Source organism: Talpa occidentalis, unplaced genomic scaffold (assembly GCF_014898055.3).
Source record: "Talpa occidentalis isolate TD23 unplaced genomic scaffold, MPIMG_talOcc4v2.1 talOcc4.7, whole genome shotgun sequence".
Lineage (NCBI taxonomy): Eukaryota > Metazoa > Chordata > Mammalia > Eulipotyphla > Talpidae > Talpa > Talpa occidentalis.
Genome location: NW_023605083.1, coordinates 82,703,345 through 82,727,367, shown reverse-complemented (window position 1 = coordinate 82,727,367; position 24,023 = coordinate 82,703,345). Strand labels below are relative to the sequence as shown.

At 47.9% G+C, this 24,023-nt stretch overlaps 1 protein-coding gene across 5 annotated transcripts in view; it reads left to right on the top strand.

The window, feature by feature from the left end:
• The window catches only part of LYRM9 (LYR motif containing 9), a 32,241-nt gene extending 8,842 nt beyond the window's left edge, over positions 1-23,399 (top strand). For 3 of the 5 annotated variants that reach the window (XM_037493501.2, XM_037493502.2, XM_054688549.1), the window contains exons 2-4: positions 3,232-3,371; positions 4,955-5,047; positions 6,226-16,714. In XM_037493501.2, coding sequence (XP_037349398.1) covers positions 3,246-3,371; positions 4,955-5,047; positions 6,226-6,243 — 237 coding nt within the window. In that variant the 5' untranslated portion in view covers positions 3,232-3,245 and the 3' untranslated portion in view covers positions 6,244-16,714. Of the gene's footprint in view, positions 1-6; positions 3,115-3,231; positions 3,372-4,954; positions 5,048-6,225; positions 16,715-21,832; positions 22,009-22,395 lie in introns of those variants that run through there. The other 2 variants (XR_008549415.1, XM_037493500.2) reach the window with 2 other exon arrangements.
• Positions 23,400-24,023: the final 624 nt, after the last annotated feature.

Here is a 24,023-nt window from a genome sequence, read left to right as displayed (position 1 = left end):
CCTAGGCTGTCATGGAGCCTGCCACTGAGGGCTCAGTCTACCTGGACTCTGCCGCAAATGGTGGAGATGTGACAAGGATGGGCAGGGGCCAGATTACAAGGGGCTTGAAGCCCAGGGAAAAGAGTATGGATTTTATTCTGTAGGTCAGTGCTTTCCAAACTTTACTGCCACTTACATGATTTTTTGTCATATCCACATTTCAGTTATACTATCTGTTTGATACATTTAAAAAAATCAAGTGTCTGCCCATTCACTTTTGAAACTGTCTTAAGCCATAACACATAGGAAATTTTAGGATTTCCCCCCTCATTACACGTGAAAATAATAAAAAAAATTACAGTAAAACAATGTTGGTTTATATGCTGCTTAAAATAATTTCAGGAATTTGTTTCACATGAATGATAGGGAGTAGGGGTGGATGTTAGGGGTAATAGGCAGGGTCATGACAGGCTGAGGTTTATTTTGGAAAGACTCACAGTGGGTGCCAGAGTGGAGGTTAGATAGGAAGGCAGGGAGACCTGCTGGGGACTCTTGCAGTGGCCTGCATGAGCTATGATAAGGGTCTGAACTGAGGATGTGCGGTGAGAATAGAGAGGGACAGAATTGAGGGTGATTAGGGTAGAATTTGATAGGCGATAGAGACAAGTGGCATGGAGATTGAGGGAGCAGGAGGAGTCCGGGTTGATGGTTTGGGTTTGGTTGCCTGGGAAGATGGAGCTGCCTTTAAAAAGGGCAAGAAGACTGGGTGGGGAGGCTAAGGTCACTCCAAAGAGCAGGATATGCAAAACAAGCACTCCCAGGGCCATAGGGTTTGACTAGGCTTTAGTGATGATGCTGTGAGGTTCATTGTCCCTTAAATAATAGCAAGCCTACACTTTAAATTAAATTAAAACATTTTTAGTTTAGCTCTTTTGAGTGGACCCACACATGCATTCTCTGCCAGTTATTACTGAGAATGACTAAGTATTATAATTGAGCTGAAAATAATCTCCCGCCCATACTTGCTGGGTTGGTTTCTAAGTATTGCTTGGGTTTTTAAGTAATGAAACAAAGTTGTGCTCTTTCCAAATGTTAATTTTGAAGACTGCAGATGGTAGCCATCTGTTACGCGACTAGGATTTTACAATATTTGATTAGCACTTTATATAGTTTGGGGAAACCTGCCAGTGGAGTCTGCCCATCAGGTTGGGGTGGTATGTCCTCTATGGCAACCCTTGAAGGTCTTTGTCCCAGTTGTATCGGACTCCCCACTGCTTGTTGGGCCAAAGTGTGGCCAGTGGATTGGCAGGTTGGTATTTATTGCAGAAGGACCTTAAGAAGCTCTGCCCTATTTGCATTCTTCCATGGAGCTGGAGCTCATCAGAGTTTATTGTAGAAGAAATTGAGAGGTGAGCCTCTGTCTATCAGTTAGGATTTTTTTGGTTGCAGAAACAAAATAGCATCTCCAACCTGCTTTGGTGGAGGGGATTCATTAGCTCAGATCACTGGCGGTCTAAGGGTGGGGCTGTTTTCAGGTGGATAGTTTTAGGCACCAAATGAATGCCTCAGATGGTTTTGCTCAGGGTCTCAGCACTGCCGCCAGCTGTGTGGCTTCAGTCTGAGGCTTCAAGAGGAGGCACAATGGCTTCCCTGAAAGAGGATCAAGTGTTTTCAGCTGAGTCAAGTCTAGAGGGAAAAAGCGGAGTCCTTTCTGGTCCCTCAGCATAGGTGTTGAGAGTCACTGTGATTGGACCAGCTTCCACCGCGTGCCCATCTGTGAACCAATCCCTGCCACCGCTTGGATGAAGGCCCCTGATTGGTCAAGCCTGCAGTGAAGCCCCTCCCAGGCCTGTGGGCTAAGATCCGCTGTGCAGCCCTGAAGCCTTAGTTGCACTTCTCCCCCTGTTACCGGAAGGAGGAAGGACGGTGGGGGTGGGCGTCCACCTGCCCACTGCAGTGTCAGAGCGAGAGCTCAGGGTACCAGGAGGCACTGGCAAATTTAGCTGTGGAGACAGACATTTTTTGTTGCCAGGAAGATAACATGTTGGAAATGGAATGAAGGGGCCTCTGAAACCAGCAGTTAATAAGTTTCCTTTCTTAGTTTAAGGGCCTCTGATAGATTTAGTATGCTGGTTCTCCTTATTTATTTATTTTTTTGAGGGGGAGGGCGTTGTCTTTCTTCTTTTATGTTATTTTAAAACTAAGGCCAGTCGCTTAATCTTGGTCTTTTAGCTCCTTCATTTGGAACATAGTGCATTTCCCTCTCATACAGGGGAAATCTGCACAGAGGAGATAACAGATTCCATTCAGGCCAGTATAATAAACAGGGCATGAAGCGCTGGGGCCTGGGCCAGGCTCCACAGGCCTGGCAGCAGATGAATCCCTGGCAGTGTGGGAAGCACTGTGGTAGCTCCTTGAACAGGGCACTGTCACTCCCTGGGGAAGGACAGTCAGGAAGGGCTTCGCAGAAGAAGTGACACTGAGCTGGACTTGGAAGGCTGAATGCAAGTTGCCTGCACGCAGGACATGGGGATGGGAGCTCTATGCTAAGTGGTGGCTTGTGCAAAAGGCACCGAGAGGTGACATACTTGCTGGTTTGGACGGTCTGGGAGAAGGTCCCTTGGATCACCATGGAATGAGCCCAGGGTGTTGGTTCGGAGGTTGATTTGAGCAAGAGTGTGGAGGAGACGGGGAGTGATGGAATGGAGGCAGGGAAACCAGGAGGGATGTATGGTGGAGGTCCAGGCAGGAGTCTCTGGGGCATCTTGTTAAAATGCAGGTTCTTTTCTAATAGGTCTGCAGGAAGCGGCTGCATTTCTAATGAGCTCATGGGTGAAGTCGATGCTGCTGGTCCAGACCACACTTTTAGTAGGGAGGCTCAGACCTCTGGGCATCCCCAGGATTGCTGCCCAGCCCTCCCCTGCCCCAGTTATCTGAAGTCAGCTGCTTTCTCCATGACTTCAAGGCAGGGCCTTACTGCTTGTCTGCCCTGTCAGTGATACCTCCTCACTCACAGGCTGAAGTTGGTCTCCAGAAAGAAGATGCCAGGATGAACCTGCTCGTTTTACCTTTGGTCCTTGCAGGCCTGCTCTGACCTGTGATTTCTGCACAACTGAATGCCCAGACTGAGCTCAGGTCAGGGTGTGCAGGGCACCTGGTCTCAACGCTGCTGAAGCCTGCTTCACTGTGTGCTGGAACCTGGGGCCTGGGGCCAATTATTGTTGCCATATAGAAGGATGTTCTGTTTTCCAGGCACAGTTCTGCAGATGGCCCCACTGCCAGGGGCAGAGCTGGTCCAGAGGCCGGTACAGCTCTACCGGTACCTGCTGCGCTGCTGCCGGCAGCTGCCAACCAAGGGCATCCAGGAGCATTATAGACATGCTGTCAGGCAGGTGGGAACAGATCCCCTGGGACTGGGCTGGGGTGGGCACTTCCTCTAACAGGGGACCTGTCACCGGGTTGGGGGCAGGGGCAGGGATGTGTTTCAGGTGGTGGAGCCGCAGTGTGATCAGAGCCACCAGAAGCTGGGTAGCCAGTGCCTCTGTCTGGTGCTGCTTCAGGAGACAGAGGTGGCATCACCCAGCGCACCAGCCCTGTGTCAGGGCTTGACTAAGGCAGCTAATGGGATAATGAAGAGAGCACGTGGGACACGTTTTGTCAGGAATCATGGCCAACAATGCACACCTGCATTTAATCATAAGAAAATGCCAAGCAAACCCAAATTGAGGGGGCATCTACCACATGACCGGCCCAGACTCATCAAACATGTTAATGTCATGAAACATGGAGAAGGGCGGGAGAACTGTGGTGTGGAGGAAGGCAAAGGAGATGTGTTACTGTAATGAGTGATCTCAGATTGGATCCTGGATCAGAAAAAACGGTGTTACAAACAGCAGCATTGGGGAAATACTGGAATAAGGGCTGTAGATCAGCTAATAGTGTTGTATCGAAATTATATTTTCTGAGTTTGGTTGCTGTAGTTATGTAAAATGAAGCCCTTTTTGTTAGGAAATTCACACTGAAGTGCTTAAGGGGCCAGGCACAAAGCCTGCAACTTTAAAATGCTCCCAACATCTTTTATACAAACACATAAGAAGAGAACAACAATAAAGCAAGTGTGGCAAGATGCTAACCATTGGCACCTCTGGCAGGGAATTCTTTCATGTTATTCCTGAAGCTTTTCTGTAGATTGGAAATTCTTTCCAAATAAAAAGTGAAAAAGTAAAGTCAATACAAATATAATGTGGAAAGTTTAAAAAAAAAAAAAAAGCAACAGAATTGTGGAAACATGGAGTAGGAAGCATTTAGCTGTTTGAAGGTGATCCCCGAGGTGAGCATCTGAGGCACTTGGTGGACGTGTGGGGTTGATAGTGATGGAAGAGGAGGCACCAGTTCTTCTGAGGGACACTGAGGGCCATTCCAGTGAGCCTGCGTCTCACTTCTCAGTTACTTCTCAAGGGTGAACATCTGGTCAAAGCAGATGACAGCCCTGCATTGCTCTGCGTGGGGCCTGGCTGGATTTTCTGAAGTCCCCTGCTCCATGGCGCCTCCTTTCCCTGCTTGGCTTTCCAGCAGGGGCCAGGAGAAGCCCTGTTCCTCCCTGTTGTGAGAACAGGCAGAGCTCTCTCTTTGGTAAAAGCAGGGTTCTGGCAGGAGCAAATGAAAAAGAGATGTTTCCCTTAAGCTCCCACTGCCTGGTAACCTTGGGGCCCCGTTTGATTTGGAGGTAGCTTGGGGGCCAGTCTTTCTTTCCACAACTGCCCCTCTGGCAGGAATGTGGAAATACTGGTGTTGCTAAATGGCAAGCAAGCTGGGGTTTCTGAAACCCTTTCCTCATCTCTGGAGGGGGACTGCTGTCACTGTGTTAGGGAGAGTGATGTTGAGCATGAAACAGTCAACCTGGCTCATCAGGGCTCCTCTGGAGCTGCTGGTTCTGTGAATTTTGCTTAGTCATCTTTTATGCTTAAATTTCCAGAGTTTCCGGGTTCATTCGGATGAAGACAATCCTGAGAGAATCCAGCAGATTATTAAAAGAGCCATTGAAGATGCTGACTGGATCATGAACAAAGTAAGTACTTGGCTTCTTTCTCCATAGGCCTGCGGCGGCCTTGATGGCTATACTCTCAGTAACCACCAGAGGTCACTCCTGCCCCACAGTTGGGAAGGATCCGCTGCTCCTGCTGCAGAAGCTCAACATTTCTGGTGATCACAGATGCCCTGGTGGTTGCATTTGTTTTCTGCAAGGAGTGGGGAGTGAGGGGAACCCTCAATCCCTAAAGTCCAGTTTCTGTCTAACAGTGCTGAATTAACTGATGGGGAGGGGAGGAGAAAGAAGAAAGAACTGCCTTCCTGAAAGTTAGTGTCAAAGCTGGCACAGCCTGAGCAGAAGGCTGGCTTGGTGGTAGCGAGCTCCTCATCTTGGCAGGTAGTCAGCCCGAGGCCAGGATGTAGAGGAAACCATCAAGTTTGCTGGGGGAAGGGAGGAAGGCAGGAAGGCAGGAATAGAGACTGGTTGGCTATTTCTTACATGTTGGCATTAGAACTACCTAGATTGGTTTAATAGGAGGCCCCTCCTCCTGGCTTTCTAAATCAGGGTCTTCAGATGCAGGGTCCCTTCACTTGTTAAACTCGGTGATTGGACTGAGATATTTTTTCTTTCAACAAGACTCATCTCAGGGCCTCTGTGGTGGCACAAGGGTTAAGTCTCAGCACTATCAAGCTATCAACAGCCACTGCAGCATGAGTTCAGTCCCTGGCCGGGGAGCAACCCACATGGCACAGCAGACCTCTCCTGTCTCACCCTCTGCTCCTCTCAGCAGTGTATTTCAGTTGATCTGCCTGTTCTGCTCCGCATTCCGTCTCTAGTGAATTCTCACCCCCGTACCTCTGGCTTACACCCCAGTTCTTCTATGCATAAATAAAATAAATCTTTAAAAAAAAGACAGCTCAAAGTAAAGGATGGACATGCCACAACTTTCAATTCTACTTCTCCAGTTTCTTTCTTCTGACCTCCTCTTTCCTCTGACCCTATCAGCTTCTCTTTCCACTAAAGAAGAAAGGGAGTTGAGGCACCAGCCAGAGATCGCACCACCTACAAGGCTGCTGGCTGGGTCACCTCACCCTCAAACCCCAGGGAGCCCCTTAGGAGGCTCCTGCAGCCTCGCTGACCCGGCTCTCAGGCTTTCCTGGGTCCTCCCTCCCCCATTCATTTCCTCACCATCTTCTAATGATCTCTCTGTCTTGCAGTATAAAAAACAAAACTGAGCCCCCATGGCCAGGAGAATGAAGCTGTCTAAGACACTGAAGTTGACAGGCCTCTCTTCTGGAACTAACCAGCAGCAGCAGTTTGGGATCATCCATTGGCCCTGCAGGCCAAGGCAGAAAGGCAGGTGAGGGAGAAGCTCAGACAGCTCCTCTTACCTTGTCTGTGACCCCAGCATCCTGTGTTTGCCCTCCCAGCCGGTTATGATGTAAGGTTGGGGAATGTGCTTTTACATTACTCTGAACATGATTTATTTTGGGCGTCCTTCTCTGAGCCTGCAGCAGGCAGCACCTTGGACGGCAGCCTGTGTGGAGGCGAGCAGGCATGGGTTTTGGAGCCAGGCAGATCTGGGTTTGAATCTCAGCTCAGCACCTTTTCAAGCATGTTCCCTGGAGTCCACCTTCCTCTGTGAGGATTAAGTAAGATGAAGTTGAAGAACCTAGCCTGGGACTTGGTGCGTGGTGGTGCTAGTAAAGGTCCCTCTGAGGAGGTGTACCTACCTCTGCCCCCCATTGCTCTGCCTGGCTCTCTCTAGCCCCCTCCATTTCCAATGTCAGTTGTTTGTGTGGGGCTTGTCCTGTCCCTGCCTGTCACCATCAAGCCCTCAGAGCTACGCCAAGCCCAGCAGTCCGCCAAGCAATTGGGCACCATCCTGCCTAGGGAAGCAGAGCCCTGGCCCTTGCCTTTACCGTGTTCCTGAGTGGTGGATGTGCCTTGCGTAAAATACAGAAGGACGCTGAAGGAGCTATAGTAGATACCGCCCTGTTGGGTCTGGACTGGCCCTTCCTGCTTTGCTGCCAATCGGAAGGCAAGAAGGAAGGTGATGGAGAGACTGAAGCCGGTGGAGAAAGAGACTTGAATCACACCCAATTCCATACAAGTTGCTCTTGGGTTACTTACCTCACCTCTGCCCTCCTGACGTGGTGAGGAGTCATGAGCTCTAATGCTTGTCAAATGCTTCACGTGGAACCGGGCCCCAGAGCCGGCTACCTGCCTGTGGCTGGCTGCACTGGTCGGGAGCTCTGCTTTGCAGAAAGAGATGGAAATTCAGAGCTCGAGCCCCTTTTCAAGGTCACAAAGCTAGTAAATCTACCAGGATTGGAAAGAAAAAGAGAGCAACAGAGAAGGAGGGGGAGAAAAGGGGGGAGGGGAGGGAGGAAGAGAGGAAGGAAAGGGAGTGGTGGGGAAGGTCCAGAGGGAACTGGCCAGAGCAGGAGCAGCAGGAGGATGCAGAGGGAGGCCACGCTGGTCCTTAAGCTCCCCAAGGACTCTCAGCGGGAAGGAAGAGCTAGCGTGTTTGTGTTCTTGTGCTTACACAACTTGAAGTGATGCAGACATGTCTGCAGGCACCCACTCGACGGGCCGGTAACGAAGCACATCGATTTGTGGGCGCCCTGGTGTCTTGTTGAACACCTGCTCGTTCCTTCTCCACATGGGTGTTCTCCACTGTGCGCTGTCACACTAGGTGTTGAGGACTTAGCCTGGGAGGGCTGCCCTCTCTGCCAGACTTCTCTGCCCCCACAAGGGTGGGGGCAGCTGAGGGGTTTCAGGCCAGTCCCACAGCTGAACCTACCTTCCTCCCCCATGCTTGGTTTTAGCCCTCTGAAGTCAGGGCCCTCTCCTGCATCACGGGGGGGGGAGGGGGGTGTGGTGGTTGCATCCCAGGCCTTTCACCAGCAGGAGAGGTATGAGTGAAGACTGGCCAGGGTTTGGAAGGGTGAGGATACTTTTCCCTTGAGTTGCCCCTGCAGGGAGTGAAGGAGAGAGGCAGAGAGGCCGCCACCTCCAGAGGGAGCCCTGGAGCTCTGCCTTCCTCAGCAGCCTTCTTGTGCTCTTTTTCTCAGACTTCCACAGCCCTGCATGAACATGCGGGTGGGTGGGTCTTAAATCAGCTGGGGTCTTGGCTTTTAAATGCACACAGCTGAAGTTTACAGAGTAGCCCCCGAGAATCAGGAGATGAAGGCTTGCTGACCGAATCAGGTAGTATGAACTCCAGAGCCAGGTGGATCCAAGTTTAGATCCCAGCCCTATCACACTGTGGTGGTGTGATTTTGAAGCTGGTGTGTGTGCTGTTAATTTAGCCCTTGAACCACCATAGGTTCTTGTTGCACGAAGTCGTGAAAAGGAATTCACAGACTTTTTAGATAAGTAAGCAGAGAGAAGCAAACTATTCAAGAAAGGAAATTTAGAGGAAAAAGAACACAAGCAAAAACTCCAAGGCAGCAATGCCAAGGAGGGCCAAAAGACTCAAATATGGGCCCTTGTCTGAGGGAGATTTAAACCTTTTATCCTCTATTCCAAAATCTCACCATCCTATTTTGTGATTGCCTTCTCCTAGTCTCTGTACTGCTCCGAACAGATGTGCCCTTTTCCCAGCTCTTACCTTAGAGTTTCCCTCTCTTTTTAAAGATTTTTTATTTATATATGCATACAAGAACTGGGGTGTAGGCCAGAGGTGCGGGGGCAGGGGTGAGGTTTCACCAGACAGATTGGGGAGCAGAACAGGTGGATCCACTGAAATACACTGCTGAGGGGAGCAGCGGGCAAGCCAGGAGAGGGCTGCTGTGCCAGGTGGGTTAGCTCCCTGGACGGGGATAGAACTCATGCTGCAGTGGCTGCAGATAGCTTGTTAGTGCTGAGACTTTTACCCCTGGGCAACCAGGGAGGCCCCTACAGTTTCTATTTTTACCTCCCCTGTCCAAGGTCTGTTAAAATTTACTATCCCAATTAACCATAAATTTTAGTCTTAAAATTTACTGCCCTGATTAGCTCTCCTGAATTTCTCTGCCCTTACTTCAGAAGCCTCTTTAACTCTTCTGAAGTCCCTGCCTGTACTGACCCTGAAGCTGCCTCATTAACCCTTACTTGCCCTGGAACTCAATTTGGGACTGGGTCCTTAACCAGCAGGGTGCATAATCACACGATGGAAGATCAAGGCAATCCAAACTGACAGGCAGGCAGCCGTGACCTGCATCTCGCATCTCGCTGGTCTCAGGTTCACCCGGGCATGACCCTTCTCTTTAGTGAGGTCTCTCCTCACCTAGTGTCCAGGTTACAAGCACAATGCCAGCAGAAAGCACCTGAGATTTACAGTCTACACCTTGGCTCGTGTATCTTCACTCACTTTGCCTCACTGGTATTTGCATAATGAAGCTTTCAGGTCTGTCTGTACAATGAAAGGCAGTGGCTGTTGGAGACCCCAGGCCTCCTCCAGAGATCGTGGCACGGCTGGAGAATGACTCCTGGGCCACTTTAGTCTTGAGTACTGCCACTTGCCCAGGTTTTCCCCTTCCTCCGGTTGGAATGTGTTGAAGATGGGAAACCTGCTGTCAGAGAAGGGCTGTGGGTAGTCCTGGCCAGCTTGGAGGTGGGGGTGGACAGAGGGGCTTTCCTGGCAGAAAGGGGCTTAAGCACAGACACGAGCAGCACTCCTTGCTCAGGAACTCCCATGCTGTTCAGTGTGGGTGAGATATCATGGACCCAAGCGATGGTTTTGTCATCCTTTCTTTAAGCAAATTGTCCCCTTGAGAGGGCTTTTGAAAAGCAGGGGCCACGCGCTAGTCCTTGTCGAATCTTTAGGGCCAGCTATGTGCCTGTTACCCAGGTGGTGAGCTATACATGTTTGTTGAATGAAGGAGTGATAATACCAAGCAAATCAATATCTCTCTTGTTGGGGGTTTTACTGCCTTTGATGGGGAGCAGAATAGCTGACCCCAAAATAGGCCACTTGAAATGTGGCATATTAAGTGGACAATGTGGATTGTCTTAAGCTTCAGCTTTTAGGACCCAAAATATGGGGAGAGCTCATGATCTCCCTTTTAAAATGCCTAATGAATTCACCTGTCCCGGGAAAGAAGCTATCTCCAAAGATTACTCAGCTACTGTAAAGTAGGTGTAGCAGATAGGAAGGAATTTAGCAAAATTTGTTTGTTAAAATACCTGTCATTGGGCCTCCCTGGTGGCTTAGGGTTTAAGTCTTAGCACTATCACTGTTATGGATCGGGAGTTCAATCCCCAGCCAGGGAGCTGACCCACATGGCGCAGCAGACCTCTCCAGTCTTAAGGCTGCTCCCCTCAGCACTGTATTTCAGTAGATCTGCCTGTTCTGCTTCCATTCTGACTCTGGTGAATCCACTCACCCCCACCCCATACCTCTGGCCTACACCCTAGTTCTTCTACACAATAAAAATAAATCTTTAAAAACAAAAATTCCTGTCATTGTCTTCTGCATGGCCCAGCAACATGTTATTTTTTTTTTCATCTCCCTGTGAATTGCCTTCCTTCCGTTTCTCTTTAGTCCAGAATGACATGTATACACCTATTTTGCCTAATTATCTTCAGATTCTTTGTGTGGATTCCCAGACTTATGTAATTAAATTGCTTTTATTTTTCTCTTGTGAATCTATCTGATGTTTATTTGATTATTCAAGCAGCTGAGAAGAACCAAGAGAGGAAAGGGAATTTCCCCTCCCCCACAGTTTCTAGTCACAGGGGAGGCTTATTTCTTGGCTAAGTACTGGAGGGTGTATATGTGTGGGAGGCTTCTCTTATCCTTGGAACTCAGGCGCTGATTTGGAGGTAGGAATACTTGCCCTCCTGCATGATTGATCAGCATAGGTGCCTCCTATAGATTTTCTCCAGGAAGTTTGTCTTGAGATAGAGAGAGGATTTCCCCCAAAGCAGAGGTTATCAAGTGTTGATATCCAAACTTCCTCCCAACTTTCTAAATGAGCTCTTTTTTCCCATCCTCCTTCCCTAGCTTTTCTATGGGCTGGAGATTAACACTGGCAACTAGAATGAACGGAACAAACCACCTTTGTTTTAGGTGAAACTTGGCAGGTTTGATGTGAGGGACTAACCTCTAACAAGGGAGGAATAGTTATAGTTCAAGGAAAAGATAAGAAGTTACCTTAAGAGGTTAAGAGCACTGCTATGAAGAGGGTATATGATGACCCCCAAAAGTCACAAGGTTTCAACAATTAATATAAAAGGTAATGGGGTTGGAACAAGTTAAAGGCTTCTGGTAATGCACTGCTTAATCACTTTTGAGCCTCTCTGAAGAAAGGAAAAGTTGCTTCTGAGTGGACCAACTTTGACTCTTTCTTTTAAAGAGCTTGTAAGGGAAGGGGAAACAATACTCACCAGTTACCTACTATGTGCTTGGGTTGAGCAGGTGATGGGGACACGAAGATGAATTAGTGCTACCTGGTCCTGGTCTCATTTACTACTCTTGCCCTACCACTTCCCAGCACAGTGCCTGGCACACAGTAGGAATGTCACAGCATTTGCTTAATGAATGGAGACCATGGTTCTTGCCTCTATAACTTGCTATCTGGTAGAATAGACAAACCTTTGTATGGAACAAAAAATAGTTTTCCTTCTACCCTTCTGAATTTGTGGCTGAGACCTCTTGTGTCTTGTGTATAATAAAAGACAGATTAACAGGAGAAAAAGTTTAATAACATGTACTTTCTGTATAGATAGGTGAGATTCAGAAAAACCGAGCAACTCACTAAATGGCCTAAGCCACTTCCTTGAAGTAACAGCTAAAGACAAAAGATGTTGGGGGTGGGAGAGGAAGACACAGTAAACAGGGTATGGGTTGTTGTGCAGATTTGAGTTGCTGCCTAGTCCATGGATAACAAGAAATAAGATTCATTTCCCCTTTTGGTATCATTCCACTATAACTTTATTTCCATAAATGATACTCTGAGAAGTGCTAGGACTCTATTTAGATAGCAGTGAGGTTAGAAAAGAGGTATGTGCTCATGAACAGGCACTTGGATAGCTGAAAACAGGGCCAAGTTGTTCCAAAATACCAGACTATCTCTACTCCCACTTACCAACCCCTATAGGCTATGACCAATCCTGAGGAGACACGGACATCTCTGGAGAGAGGGAATCTTCCCACCAACATCCGGGGAGGTACCTCATTTTCTTTAGATCTCTGAAACTGGGGGCTCGTAACCTTGAAGTTGACTAAGCCCCTATGTCTGTGAATTTCAACCACTGGCTCAAAGCAGCCTCCCATTCCCAAACTGATGTGGGTTTTTTTTACCCCCATTGCTGGCCTCCCTCCTGCCCTGCCCTTGATGCTTCCTGGCACCCACATTGCTTGTAAGTAGATTCCTTACTCTCCCTGTGCCCAACCTGTTTGTTCCATGTATATTTGCTCATATTGCTCCTGTCTGGAATTACTGACCTGAAAAACACTATTTTCTCTATCTTAGGCATTACCTCTTCTATGAAGATGTTCTTTGCTTCCCTTAAAATCTCATTTCCCCTTTTCATGCCCTCTTTAGGTTAGGGTGAGAGTGACTGACTCTTTTGCCTCATTCTATTGGTCAACACAAGTCACAGTGCTAGTCCAGATTTAAGGAAAATGAAATAGTCTCTACCTCTTGATGAAAGGAGTGTTTGCATGTAATGAGAAGAGGCACTGCTTTCCTGCAGCCCCTATTCTGCTCAGCAGGAGCAGCTTCCTGCACTCTGAAAGCTAGTGCTAACCTCCCTGACCCTTTATTCTTCTGCCTTCCAATGGGTTTCTAGAACTTAATTTCCTTGAGTGAGCCCCTTCTTGAAATGCCTGGATTGGTTTCTCATTACCAAACACTTACTGATACAGAGCCTCGGGCACTGTCCTCTCAGGAAAAATCCCTTTAAAAGATTTATTTCTTATAAAACTATTCTTGAAAACTGAGGAAATGAATTGGGACGGAGACCCTGGTATGTGATTCTGGAGGTCCCTCCTTGGAATCCATCATTGGCTGAATCCTCTTATCTGCCCAGCATTGACTGGGGGGCCTGACCTGGAGGAGGAGAAGAAATTGTCCAGGACTTCCCAGTGGTTCCATTCCAACCACATTTTCCTTCTTTCTGGTTGTTAACTGCTCATCCCAGCATGAAGGAAGCAGTGGGATTATTGTCTCCAATGTATAATGATGAGGGAAACTGAGGCTCAGAGAGGCTTGAAATGGGTGTGTGTGGCAAATCCAGAAGAGCAGCTCTGTGCTCTGTCTGTAAGTTCATGATCTCATCACCAAAAAACCAGAAAAATTCTGGGGGAGATGTGGAGGGAAGATTCATTAAGCACCTTTATTATGTTCACACTGATTTTCATGTAATAGTTCATTTGGCTGAATCTACACCAAGACCTGTTTCATGATTCCCACTGATGAGAAAAACAAGGCTCATGGAGCTTTGATGAGTTGCCCAGAGTCACACAGTGGTAGATGTGAGATTCCAACCCAGGCTGTCTAGTCCCAAAACCTGTGTTCTCCCTGCTATACCACCACCCCCGGAAAAGTTGCTGAGGGGGGAGAGAGGGGCTGGTACTGTTGGTCATTTTCAGGGCCCTTTCTGCAAAAGTGCCTGTGTGTGCCTGTCTGTGCCATGACAGGCTCTCCATGTAGTTGCTCAGATGTTGGTTCAAGCTCTGGGATCTTCCAGTTGAAGGTTGAGCACCACTCATTTCTAGACTCTAACCTGCTGTGTTTAGTGCTTTAAATGTGTTAGCTCCCCTTCTCAAAAACCATGCCAAGTGGTTATGATTATCTCCATTTTATGGACGACAAATCTGAGGCTTGGAAACATTAGGTAACTTGTCCCAAATCACGAAGTAAGTGTCAGGATGGGATTTGATAAGGACCTGAATCCACCTGACTCTAAGTCTGTGACCCCTGCTGGACTTCACTCAGCTTAGAGCAATGAGGAGCGTGACCAAGTGGACTCAAGGTCAGTGTCATGAGTCTCTTTAAAAGGATCATTATTATAAAGAAATTTTAATGAAAATAAAAATGCTTGTGATATGATGCTCCTGAAAAAAGTAGTACATAAAATTCCATGCGCATTGTTCACATATAACCAATAAACCATTAATCAAACTTGCCTATGTAGAAGAAAATAAAACTAGAGAGAACCATCAAAATGTGAACAGTGGTAGTGAAGTTCTGGGTGATTTTTCCTTCTGTTTTTCTAAATTTGTCAAATTTTCCTCAATGCAAAAAAAGGCCTTTTTAAAACAACAACAACAACAACAACAACAAAAGAGCCACCCTGGAACAGGTCAGTTAAAGAAAAGATTGACAGAGGGGAACCCTTCAGGCATCAGGAGGGTAGAAAGGAGGAAAGGGAGGCTGGGAGCCAAGTTCCTCCCCTCCTCCAAGAGGAAACCATCTTGGTTTTTGAGGGCCCTGCCTCAGTTGGTCTCTGAGCACTCACTGTGGACACCAGTCTGGGCTGGGTGCTGAGGCTGGCCTGGCCCACCAAAGGCCCCGTGCTCTCCTGACTGTACTGTTTATCTTTGTGTCTTTAAGGACAGGAATGAACACAGTGCAGGTTTTCTGATCCAGCAGACCGGGTGAAGGAGGAGTCAGAGTCCTCAGTGGTTTTCATTGGGATTTACCCGGTACACGGCAGGCAGGGGTGCTGGGGGGCCAGGAGGCTGGCAGTCCTCCCAGCCCCCAGCAAATCCGCACTGTCTCTGGGCTTTCTGGCGTTCTCTGCTTCTGCTTCTTTGCTTCTCTCTCGGCTTCTTTTCGGCTTCTGCTGCTGCTGGCGTCCCCATGACGCTGCCCTTAAAAGCACAGTCTTAGCCCAGGTGAATCCATCTACCTCTGCCCACACCCTATTCCAGGTGCCCACCATCAGGCATGCATTCAGGACAAGGATCCATCATCTATCCTGATGGCGGGAGGGCAGAAAAGCCTGACATTTTTCCTTACCCTACAGTGTCCCAAGGCCAAAAGCAATGGCCTGTGCTTGGTGAGAGCACAATAAAGGTTGAATAGTGAGCATCTGCAAGGTCATTTTTTAGGACTGGTGACTTGTCTTTGAGACCTGACTTATCAGCCAAGCCTCTAGGATGAGATAGGAACTGAATTTCACCGTGTTATTAGTGTACCGATGCAAGAGAATCCAGAGGACTCAGCTCTCCTAAATCAGTTTCTCTTTTGTTCCTCTTAGGGCTGCCATCTTCTCTGATGAGGAAACCTCTTCTCAGGTGGTGCAGAGGTCTCCATCAGCTCAGGGACTCTTAAATTGTGGGGTTTGAATACATGATATTTAATTTTTCACTATCTAGCTGCTATTAGAATCATTTGGCTACTTTATAGGCCAAACCATTACAGCTTCATGATGGCCCTGCAAGGCGGTTTCTATCCAGCTTCATCCCGGATCAGCCACCAATCCCAAGGCTCCTTTCTCCCAATCTGCTCCAGCTAAATCATGTCACCTGCTCTCACAGGCCCAATGCTTCAGCCTCTAGTCCTAGCTGTTTTGCTCTCCTGCCTACTGTGCTCACCCCCTTAGTCCATCTGCCACACACCTCACTTCTCGTTCAAGACTCCTTTACAAAGTCTTTCTTGACTTGTGTTTATCAGTAGAGATGGAGTTCTACCATCTCTAGAACACTGCAAACACTCCATACTTACACTATCTACACTTGGTTGGGAGCTAGGAACCTGGTATATGTTATCTTGAATTCTGACAGCAACTATGTGAGGAAGGACTGTTGTTTCCTTCTCAAAGAAGTGAAGACTATCCCAGGCTCTCTCAGGCATTGATGGTGGAGCCAGGATCAACACTATCTGTGAACAGTCAGTGTAAGGTCAGGAATGAACACAGTGCAGGTTTTCTGATCCAGCAGACCGTGTAAAGGAGGAGTCAGAGTCCTCAGTGGCTTTTCAGGTTTTTATTGGGATTTACCAGGTACACGGCAGGCAGGGATGCTGGGGGGCCAGAAGGCAGGCAGGTCTCCCAGTCCCCAGCAAGTCTTCACTCTATCTGGGCTCTCTCTGGCATTCTCTTGGCTTCTGCTCGTTCTTGGCTTCTCTCTCGGCTTCTGCTGGTGTCTCCGTGACACCACCCTTAAAAGCCCAGTCTCAGCCCAGGTGAATCCCATCTACCTCTGCCCACACCCTATTCCAGGTGCCCGCCATCAGGCATGCATTCAGGACCACAAGGATCCATCATCTATCCTGATGGCATGAGCACAGAATAGCCTGACATTTTTCCTTACCCTACAGTCAGGTTTTGCCAGATCAAATTGGATTACTAAGCCAGGTGCTGGCTCCTGTAGCAGTGGCGACTGTGCATTCCCAATAGTCCTCAAGTGACATCACTGATGGTGCCAGGGAATATCCTTGTGCCTTGTTCAGCATCCTCTGGGTTCTAAATAATTTGCTTGCTGACATTTGACCCTGACTGGGGTGACGGGGCATAGAGTAGCAGTCTGCTTGGAGGGGGAGCAGCTAAGAAGGGTCTGAAGCTGCTCTTGGGCAAAAATCATACTGCTTATATGGACTGAGTATTTATATGAGACAGATTTAGAATGGCTTCATGGTGATTATGGGGGACTAAATCCCTTACACAACAATTGTGGAGGGAGTGAGGAAAATTTGGGGATAGAGTGCTGGATTAGGGAAGCAGAAGGTAGAAATGTGGTTGTAGGACGCTGTAGGGTAAGGAAAAATGTCAGGCTTTTCTGCCTTCCCGCCATCAGGATAGATGATGGATCCTTGAGGTCCTGAATGCATGCCTGATGGCGGGCACCTGGAATAGGGTGTGGGCAGAGGCAGATGGGATTCACCTGGGGTAAGACTGGGCTTTTTAAGGGCGGCATCATGGGGACGCCAGTAGAAGCCAAAAGAGAAGCTGAGAAGCAGCAGAATGAACGCCAGAGAGAGCCCAGATAGAGTGGGGATTTGCTTGGGGCTGGGAGGACTGCCAGCCTCCCGGCCCCCCAGCACCCCTGCCTGCTGTGTACCGGGTAAATCCCAATAAAAGTCTGAAAAGCTACTGAGGACTCTAGGACTCTGACTGCTCCTTTACCCGGTCTGCTGGATCATAGAAAGCCTGCACTGTGTCCATTCCTACCCACTACAGAAGCCAAGTGTCCAGATAAGTCGCCCAACCTCAATACCCAGAGTCAGACGCCAGGTGGTCTGCTTTCATAGAGAGCACAAAATGTCATCTGTTCTTGGAGGAGCCTTCAGTCCAAAACACGTGTGAAAGAACTTCTGTGAACATTAATAATAAATAGTCATTAAAATAGCTCTGAAATGATGAAAACTAGTAGGACTGTTTAGGACCAGATGGATCTTGTGGGGCAAGCTCTCCAGTGCTCACCATTGAAATTAATTGCTCATAAAGTGTTTTGGGCAGAGAGAGGGATTTGTTAGGTCCTTGTTGCCTGGAAGGGTATTGAAACTCAGGTCCTACTAGACAGAATCCAGCCAGTGTGAAAGTGGTGCACTGTTCCCTTTACTTTCCTTGTTGATCATTTCACCTTTTTTGGGTTGATGAAGACATTACTAAACATCCTTAAATGACATCACTAATGGTGCCAGGGAATATCTGATGCCAGGGCAGAGTCCAGCACCCTCTGTGTTGGCCAGTCAGGGCTGAGCAACTAGCTTGTTGGGGGGTGACCCTTATCTCTTTCCATTTTAATGAATGCCTCTTTTTAGGGTAGCAGTAGACATCCAAGCTATTGCACAAGGAGGTGTTGTTCTAGCATCTGTTTCCTCCTTTTATTATTGATTGGATTCTAGGTTCTGGTTCTGAGTGGTAAAGATAATAAAGAAAGAATAGCACATATGAAGCTATTTCATCATTTTCATTGGCATCCTTGTCATCCTCATTTTCTGATCCATCTTGATTCCCTGAATCAAGCTCAGTATGTTTTTGAGCTCATGCTCATTCCGAGTATTGTGGTAGGTATTATGAAGGGCTACAGCAATGACTCTTCAAGTATGACTCCTATGAGTTCAGGAAGCTTACAGTTTAGTGGGAAGACAGACACTAAAGAAGTAAATCTATGCTGTGACATTGTGACTAATAATTATTTGGGTCATACTTCTCATATGCTATTTGGTTTTCATTCTCCAGTTCCTGGCTCAGCGCTCCCGAAACCCTTGGCATTTCCTAAGTGATGAGAGCAACAGCAGTGTTTTGTTATATCAATGAGTTAACTTTTGGACTGTACCTAAGCATGGAGGCTGGTGCCTGGAGAACCAACCAAGTAATTAGAGGGTTGCAACTTTCAGTCCTACCACCCAGAGCTCTAAGAAGGGCTGGAAGTTGAATCAGTTGCCAATGACCGATGAGTTAATCAATCATGGCTATGTAAGGAAGCTTCCATAACAACCTAAAAGGAGAGGGTTCTGAGAGCTTCCAGATTGGCAAACTCATGGGGATTTGGGGAGAATGATGATCCCACAGAGGGCATGGATGCTTGGGGTCCTTTCCCCATTTGTTGCCCTATGCATCTCTTTCATCTGGTTGTTCCTGAGTCATATCCTTTTGCAATAAATTGGCAATGCAGTATGTAAAAAGTCCCTTTGAATTCTGTGAGCCATTCTGTGCATGCTTCTAGTGGCTCTAGCAAACTCAAGTTGGGGATCCTGCTAACTTCTGATGTATAGCCAGTTAGGCAGAAGCACAGGTAACAACTGGACTTGTGACTGGAGTCTGAAGGAGGAGGGGCAGTCTTGTAGGACTGAGCCCTTAACCTGTAGGATCAGACACTATCCAGGTAGATGATGTCAGAATTGAGTTGACTTGTAGAACAAAACTGGTGTCCAGAGAATTGCTCACAGGTATGGGGTAACTCCTCCCCCCGATTTAGCATAATCGCCAAAGAGTGGTATAGGAAGCACAGCAGGAAGACCCAGCCTAATCTCCATGGATTGGGTGGGGAATGCACACAGGGAGGACCTCCCAGGGGAAGTAAGATCCCAGTTGATAATTGGTGAATTGGCTTTTTGGTTTTGTTTTGTTTGGGTTAGGGGGTGGGGGATAATGAGGGCAGGAAACAAAGAGCATTTCAATGGATAAAAGGATAGCAGAGCAAGGGTCTAGAGAACTTGACATGTTCATGGGCTTCCAGGAAACATTTTGCGTTTTGGGAGCACGAGAAGCACCGCTGGAGATGACTAGGATTGCTTAGCCAGTGTGAGGCTGTGGATTTGGGATTTTATACCAAGCAGTTCAGAAGGCTGCATGTGTTTCAAATGTATATACTAGCAGGTAGCAGATCACAGTGATGGGAGTAAAGATGATAATAATAGCAAACACATGCTATGTGCCAGCCATTGTCCTAAGCAGTTTATAAATATTCACTAATTTACATAAAGATCCATTATAATCCACCTTTGTCTTCTAATACCAGGAAGTGAGACCAAGCCAAAGTCTTACGGGAAAGACTTTGTTGGGGAGAACAGAGAACAGAAGCAGACCTCCGCAGAGTGGTCTGGAGCCAAGTTCTCAAGTCTGACAGAGCTGGGCTTGAAGGAGGACAGGCTGGGAATAATCCAAGAGAGCTAGGTGACGACCACAGGTGGCTTTGGGATTTCTCAGTTCAGCTTCAATGGTAGAATGTGTACCATTCCCTGAGCCTGGGGGTGGAGGCGGGTGGGTGCTGGCTGGTTTAGCTTCTGCCTTTGCTGTGAACTGCTGGTAATAATGAGGTGCCCTGGATGCTCCTGGTCCTTGGACAATGGAATACAAAAAATGGACCAAGATATGGCCAAGTAAAAGTATTTCTATGTTATGATCAAAGGCTGAATTTTAACAGTTTTATAATATCGACTGGCTGGTCATCTGTCAATTAACAATATGAGTAATGAAGGCTTTTGTGTCCTTCTCAGTGGTCTGTGTGTGGGGTAGGTTTAGGGATAGGTAGTTTTCAGACCACGCATAGTTTAATGAAAAGAACTCTGGCCATATCTGGAATGCTGGCCTCTAGTGCTAATTTGCTATTTTCTAGTTCTCTGAGCTGGTGCAAACCACTCGCCCTGCCCAAATCTCAGGTTCCTCATCTATGGCCTTCATGGAATTGTTAAGAAGATAAAAATGTGTGAAAGCGCTTTGTAGATGGTAACACCTCACTGTATACGAGGTGATGAGATGCTGAGGAAACTGGATGTGCACCAAACCAACATAAAGCTGGCATGTTCCTGAGTGCCAACATCATGATTTGGTATCATGTGGGAAATGTAGCCGGCAGAGGGCTTGGTGGCCTTTCACGACATTCTCTTCCTAGGAGAGGAGCCAGCGAGCACAAAGCAGGTTCAAAGAGTTGTGTGTCCCAGTGTAGGGGCAGGACCTGGACACAGAGCAGGTTTTCTATGACCCAGCAGACCGGGTAAAGGAGGAGTCAGAGTCCTCAGTGGCTTTTTGCAGGTCTTTTATTGGGATTTACCCAGTACACAGCAGGCAGGGGTGCTGGGGGGCTGGGAGGCTGGCAGTCCTCCCAGCCCCCAGCAAGTCTTCACTCTATCTGGGCTCTCTCTCTCTTCTCTCTCCTTCTGCTGCTTCTTTCTCAGCTTCTCTTTCGGCTTCTGCTGGCGTCCCCGTGACGCCTCCCTTAAAAGCTCAGTCTCAGCCCAGGTGAATCCCATCTACCTATGCCCACACCCTACTCCAGGTGCCCGCCATCAGGCATGCATTCAGGACCACAAGGATCCATCATCTATCCTGATGGCGGGAAGGCAGAAAAGCCTGACATTTTTCCTTACCCTACACCTGGACTCCACAGTGCACAGTTGTCATGTGCTTTATGGACTTGGGATAGCTGGGGAGGGAAGGCCTTTCAGATGGCGGTAGTAGCAAGCATGAAGGCACAGAGAGATAAATAAATGCGGGGCTATGAGGAATGTCAGACACGGTGCAGGGTGTTTGCAGGAGATGGTGAGAAACCACAATCCACTGGGGCTGGATGATATGGACGAATGCTACTGTGCTGACCAAATTATCGCAAGCATGTCTACTCTTGCTCACCCATTTTGTGATCCAACATCGTGGTCAGAAAGTTCTCATGTCTAATCTAAGTCCACACTGCTAATGGATGGTTGTTTCCCCTGATTTGTCTTCAGAATGATGGAATCCTAGAGTAGAAAAGTTTAGGATGGAAGGTGTAGGGTAAGGAAAAAGTATCAGGCTTTTCTGCCCTCCCGCCATTAGGATAGATGAGGGAACCCTGTGGTCCTGAATGCATGCCTGATGGCAGGCACCTGAAGTGGGCACACCTGGGCTGAGAGACTGAGTTTATAAGGGCGGCGTCATGGGGACGCCAGCAGAAGCAGAACGAGAAGCAGAGAATGCCAGAGAGCCCAGGTAGAGTGAGGATTTGCTGAGGGCTGGGAGGACTGCCAGCCTCCTGGCCCCCCAGCACCCCTGCCTGCCATATGCCTGGTAAATCTAAATAAAAGACCTGCAAAAAACCACTGAGGACTCTGACTCCTCCTCTACCGGTCTGCTGGATCAGAAAACCTGCACTGTGGCCTGTCCTGTCCGTACAGAAGGTCTCACAAGGACAGACACTAGAGGCAGGGGCAGGGGTAATTAGTGAATCTTGGGCTAAACCTGGCTATGGAAGTCTCCAGAAATTGAAGGTGAGGCAGAAAGATTATCAGCCAGAGGTGGGGCAGAGAGGACTATTAGTCTTAGAAGACTGACCCAATCTGACCCCAAAGGGATACTTTCCAAAATAATTCCATCAAAGAACACTCCTTGCCTTGGCAAAACACTGCTTGTGCCTTAAGACTGCCCGTCTGCCCGCAGGCATCTCTTTCCTTGTTCTTTCTTCAGTAAACTTGCCATGTGCTGACCAGTGGGAATGTCTGAAGAATTCTTCTCAGAGGGGCCCAGGAATCCCACGCACTGAGCTCCATCATCTGAACACCATCAAGAAGAGGCAAAAACTCCCCGGTGGCGCAGCGGTTGAGCGCTGGGTTGCGAACCTGCCTGCGGCCTCTATGACTCCGGTTCGATCCCCGGCTGCTCCCCGGCCACTGGAGGAGGGTCCCACATGGCGCGCAGACCTCTCCTGCCGCCCGCTGCTCCCCTCAGCAGTGTACTTCGGTCCTTCTGCCTGCTCTGCTCCCCGCTCTGGCTCTGGTGAATTCTCTCACCCTCCCGTGCTTCTGGCTGTACCCAGTGCATGTGTAAACAAAACAAAAAAACAAACAAACAAATAAACATGCCTCTATAAAATAAAAAATAAAAAAAAAAGAAGAAGAGGCAAAACCCACACTTTATAGGGAGCCCCATCTTGATAAATGTGCTGGTCTGGATTCCAAAGCTTGTCCCTGAGGAAAGATTTTGGCATCTAGAATGACCGGAGTAACCAACGACAGCTTTATCCTGTCCAGGGGGAGAAGCTCTGGCTGCTCTTGGGTTCCTAGGGAGATCTTCTTTGTCTTTCTGATGGATGAAAGGACTTGTGATTCCCCCATTCAGTTCATATGGATGAACCCAAGGTAAGAAGCAAGAAAAAGAGGTAGGCTTCATCTTCTTTGTCTTTGTAATAGAATAATTTACCAATGCCAAACAGCATGTTGAGAAGCAACATTCAAAAGAAAAGTGACACAGGTTTTTAAAGGTAAATGTTTATTTCTGACTTAAAAAATGGGTACTTCTGGTTATATTACAATTGTTCCCAAAGCAAGAAAGTGATCTCTGCATCAGAGGGCCCCGTGTTCAAATTCTGACCTGGATATTTATTACAGTAATGAAACATTTGTCTCTCCCTTATTGCCCCATCCCATAAACTCCTTTATTTACCCTCTAGGCTTAACAACTTTGTTTTTACATTTCAAGGAAAAGAATACACTGAGAAAATAGCACCAGCACTGCTGACCACCAGGTGACAGCAACAGCAACAGCAAACAGGCACCAACCTCAATCGCCCCACCCCAAATCTCCAAACTCCTGTGTCACCAGGATGAGATGCTGACCCTTGTCTATTGCCCTCCCCGCCACTACTCTCTTGTAACTCCGGATAAATACCCCAGCACTCTGTCAGAAAGCAGGACGGTGGTCTTTCAGACAGGAGTCTGCTGCCCTTCTCAATTTGCCCACAAATTACTTTCCCCTCCTCAAACTTTCCTTTTATTGGACGAGCAAACTGAGACCAGCGTTCGGTAACACTATTTCTGAAATCCTGGGCAAGTTACTGCCCTCTTCTGAGCCTGTTTCTTGTCTGTAGGACAGGTGGGGTAGCGTGGTAATGCTTTCTCTACAGGGTTGTTATAAAAATGGGCACCTTAAGCACAGAGTCCTGGAGTTGATGAGCCCCACCCCTTGCCTGTTATTCGTTTCTCTTGCTCCTCTCATTTTCTCTCATTTGTTTTTTTTTTTTTTTTTTTTTTTATTCTTTCCCAGACCCTCTTGCCTGGACCAAGTGTTGGGCCTGCCAGAGGGACTTCAGGGCAGAGCTCACAGCTGTTTTCCTTCATTAGCACCTGGGGCTCAAGCAGCTCTCCCCACCCCCTCTCCGGGCCCCCCACCTGGAGGATCAGGGAATTCCTTCTGGAGGTAAGCCATTGTTGCTCTCCTTTTCATCCCTTTCATCCTCCTTATCAAACCTGGTGATGAAACCCAGTGGCCTCAGACACATAGCTGTGCTGTCAACTGCCCTTTCCTCTGGAATTTAATCAGAATTTACGGGCCAGCTCTTGGGGCGGCTACAGTTGGGAAGCTCAGTATATTCTGGGCTTCTTAGGCGGTGTTGCTTATCCCATTATTGCAAATACTGAATGTTCTGATGTTCATTTTTTTACATAGGAAGGCATGGAATATCAGACATTTTAATAAGAATTCCCCATGGAGAGGAGACTGCCTCTCTGGGGGTCAGTTGCCACTTCAGAGACCAGCGATACAGCTTTATAGCAAGAATTATAATTAAACAGGCTCCAGAAAGTACCTAAAATGATGTGTCCCTGTGACCAGGAGCTAGTCTAGATTCAGGACAAAAGAGGGAGACTCTTTCTTGAAAATG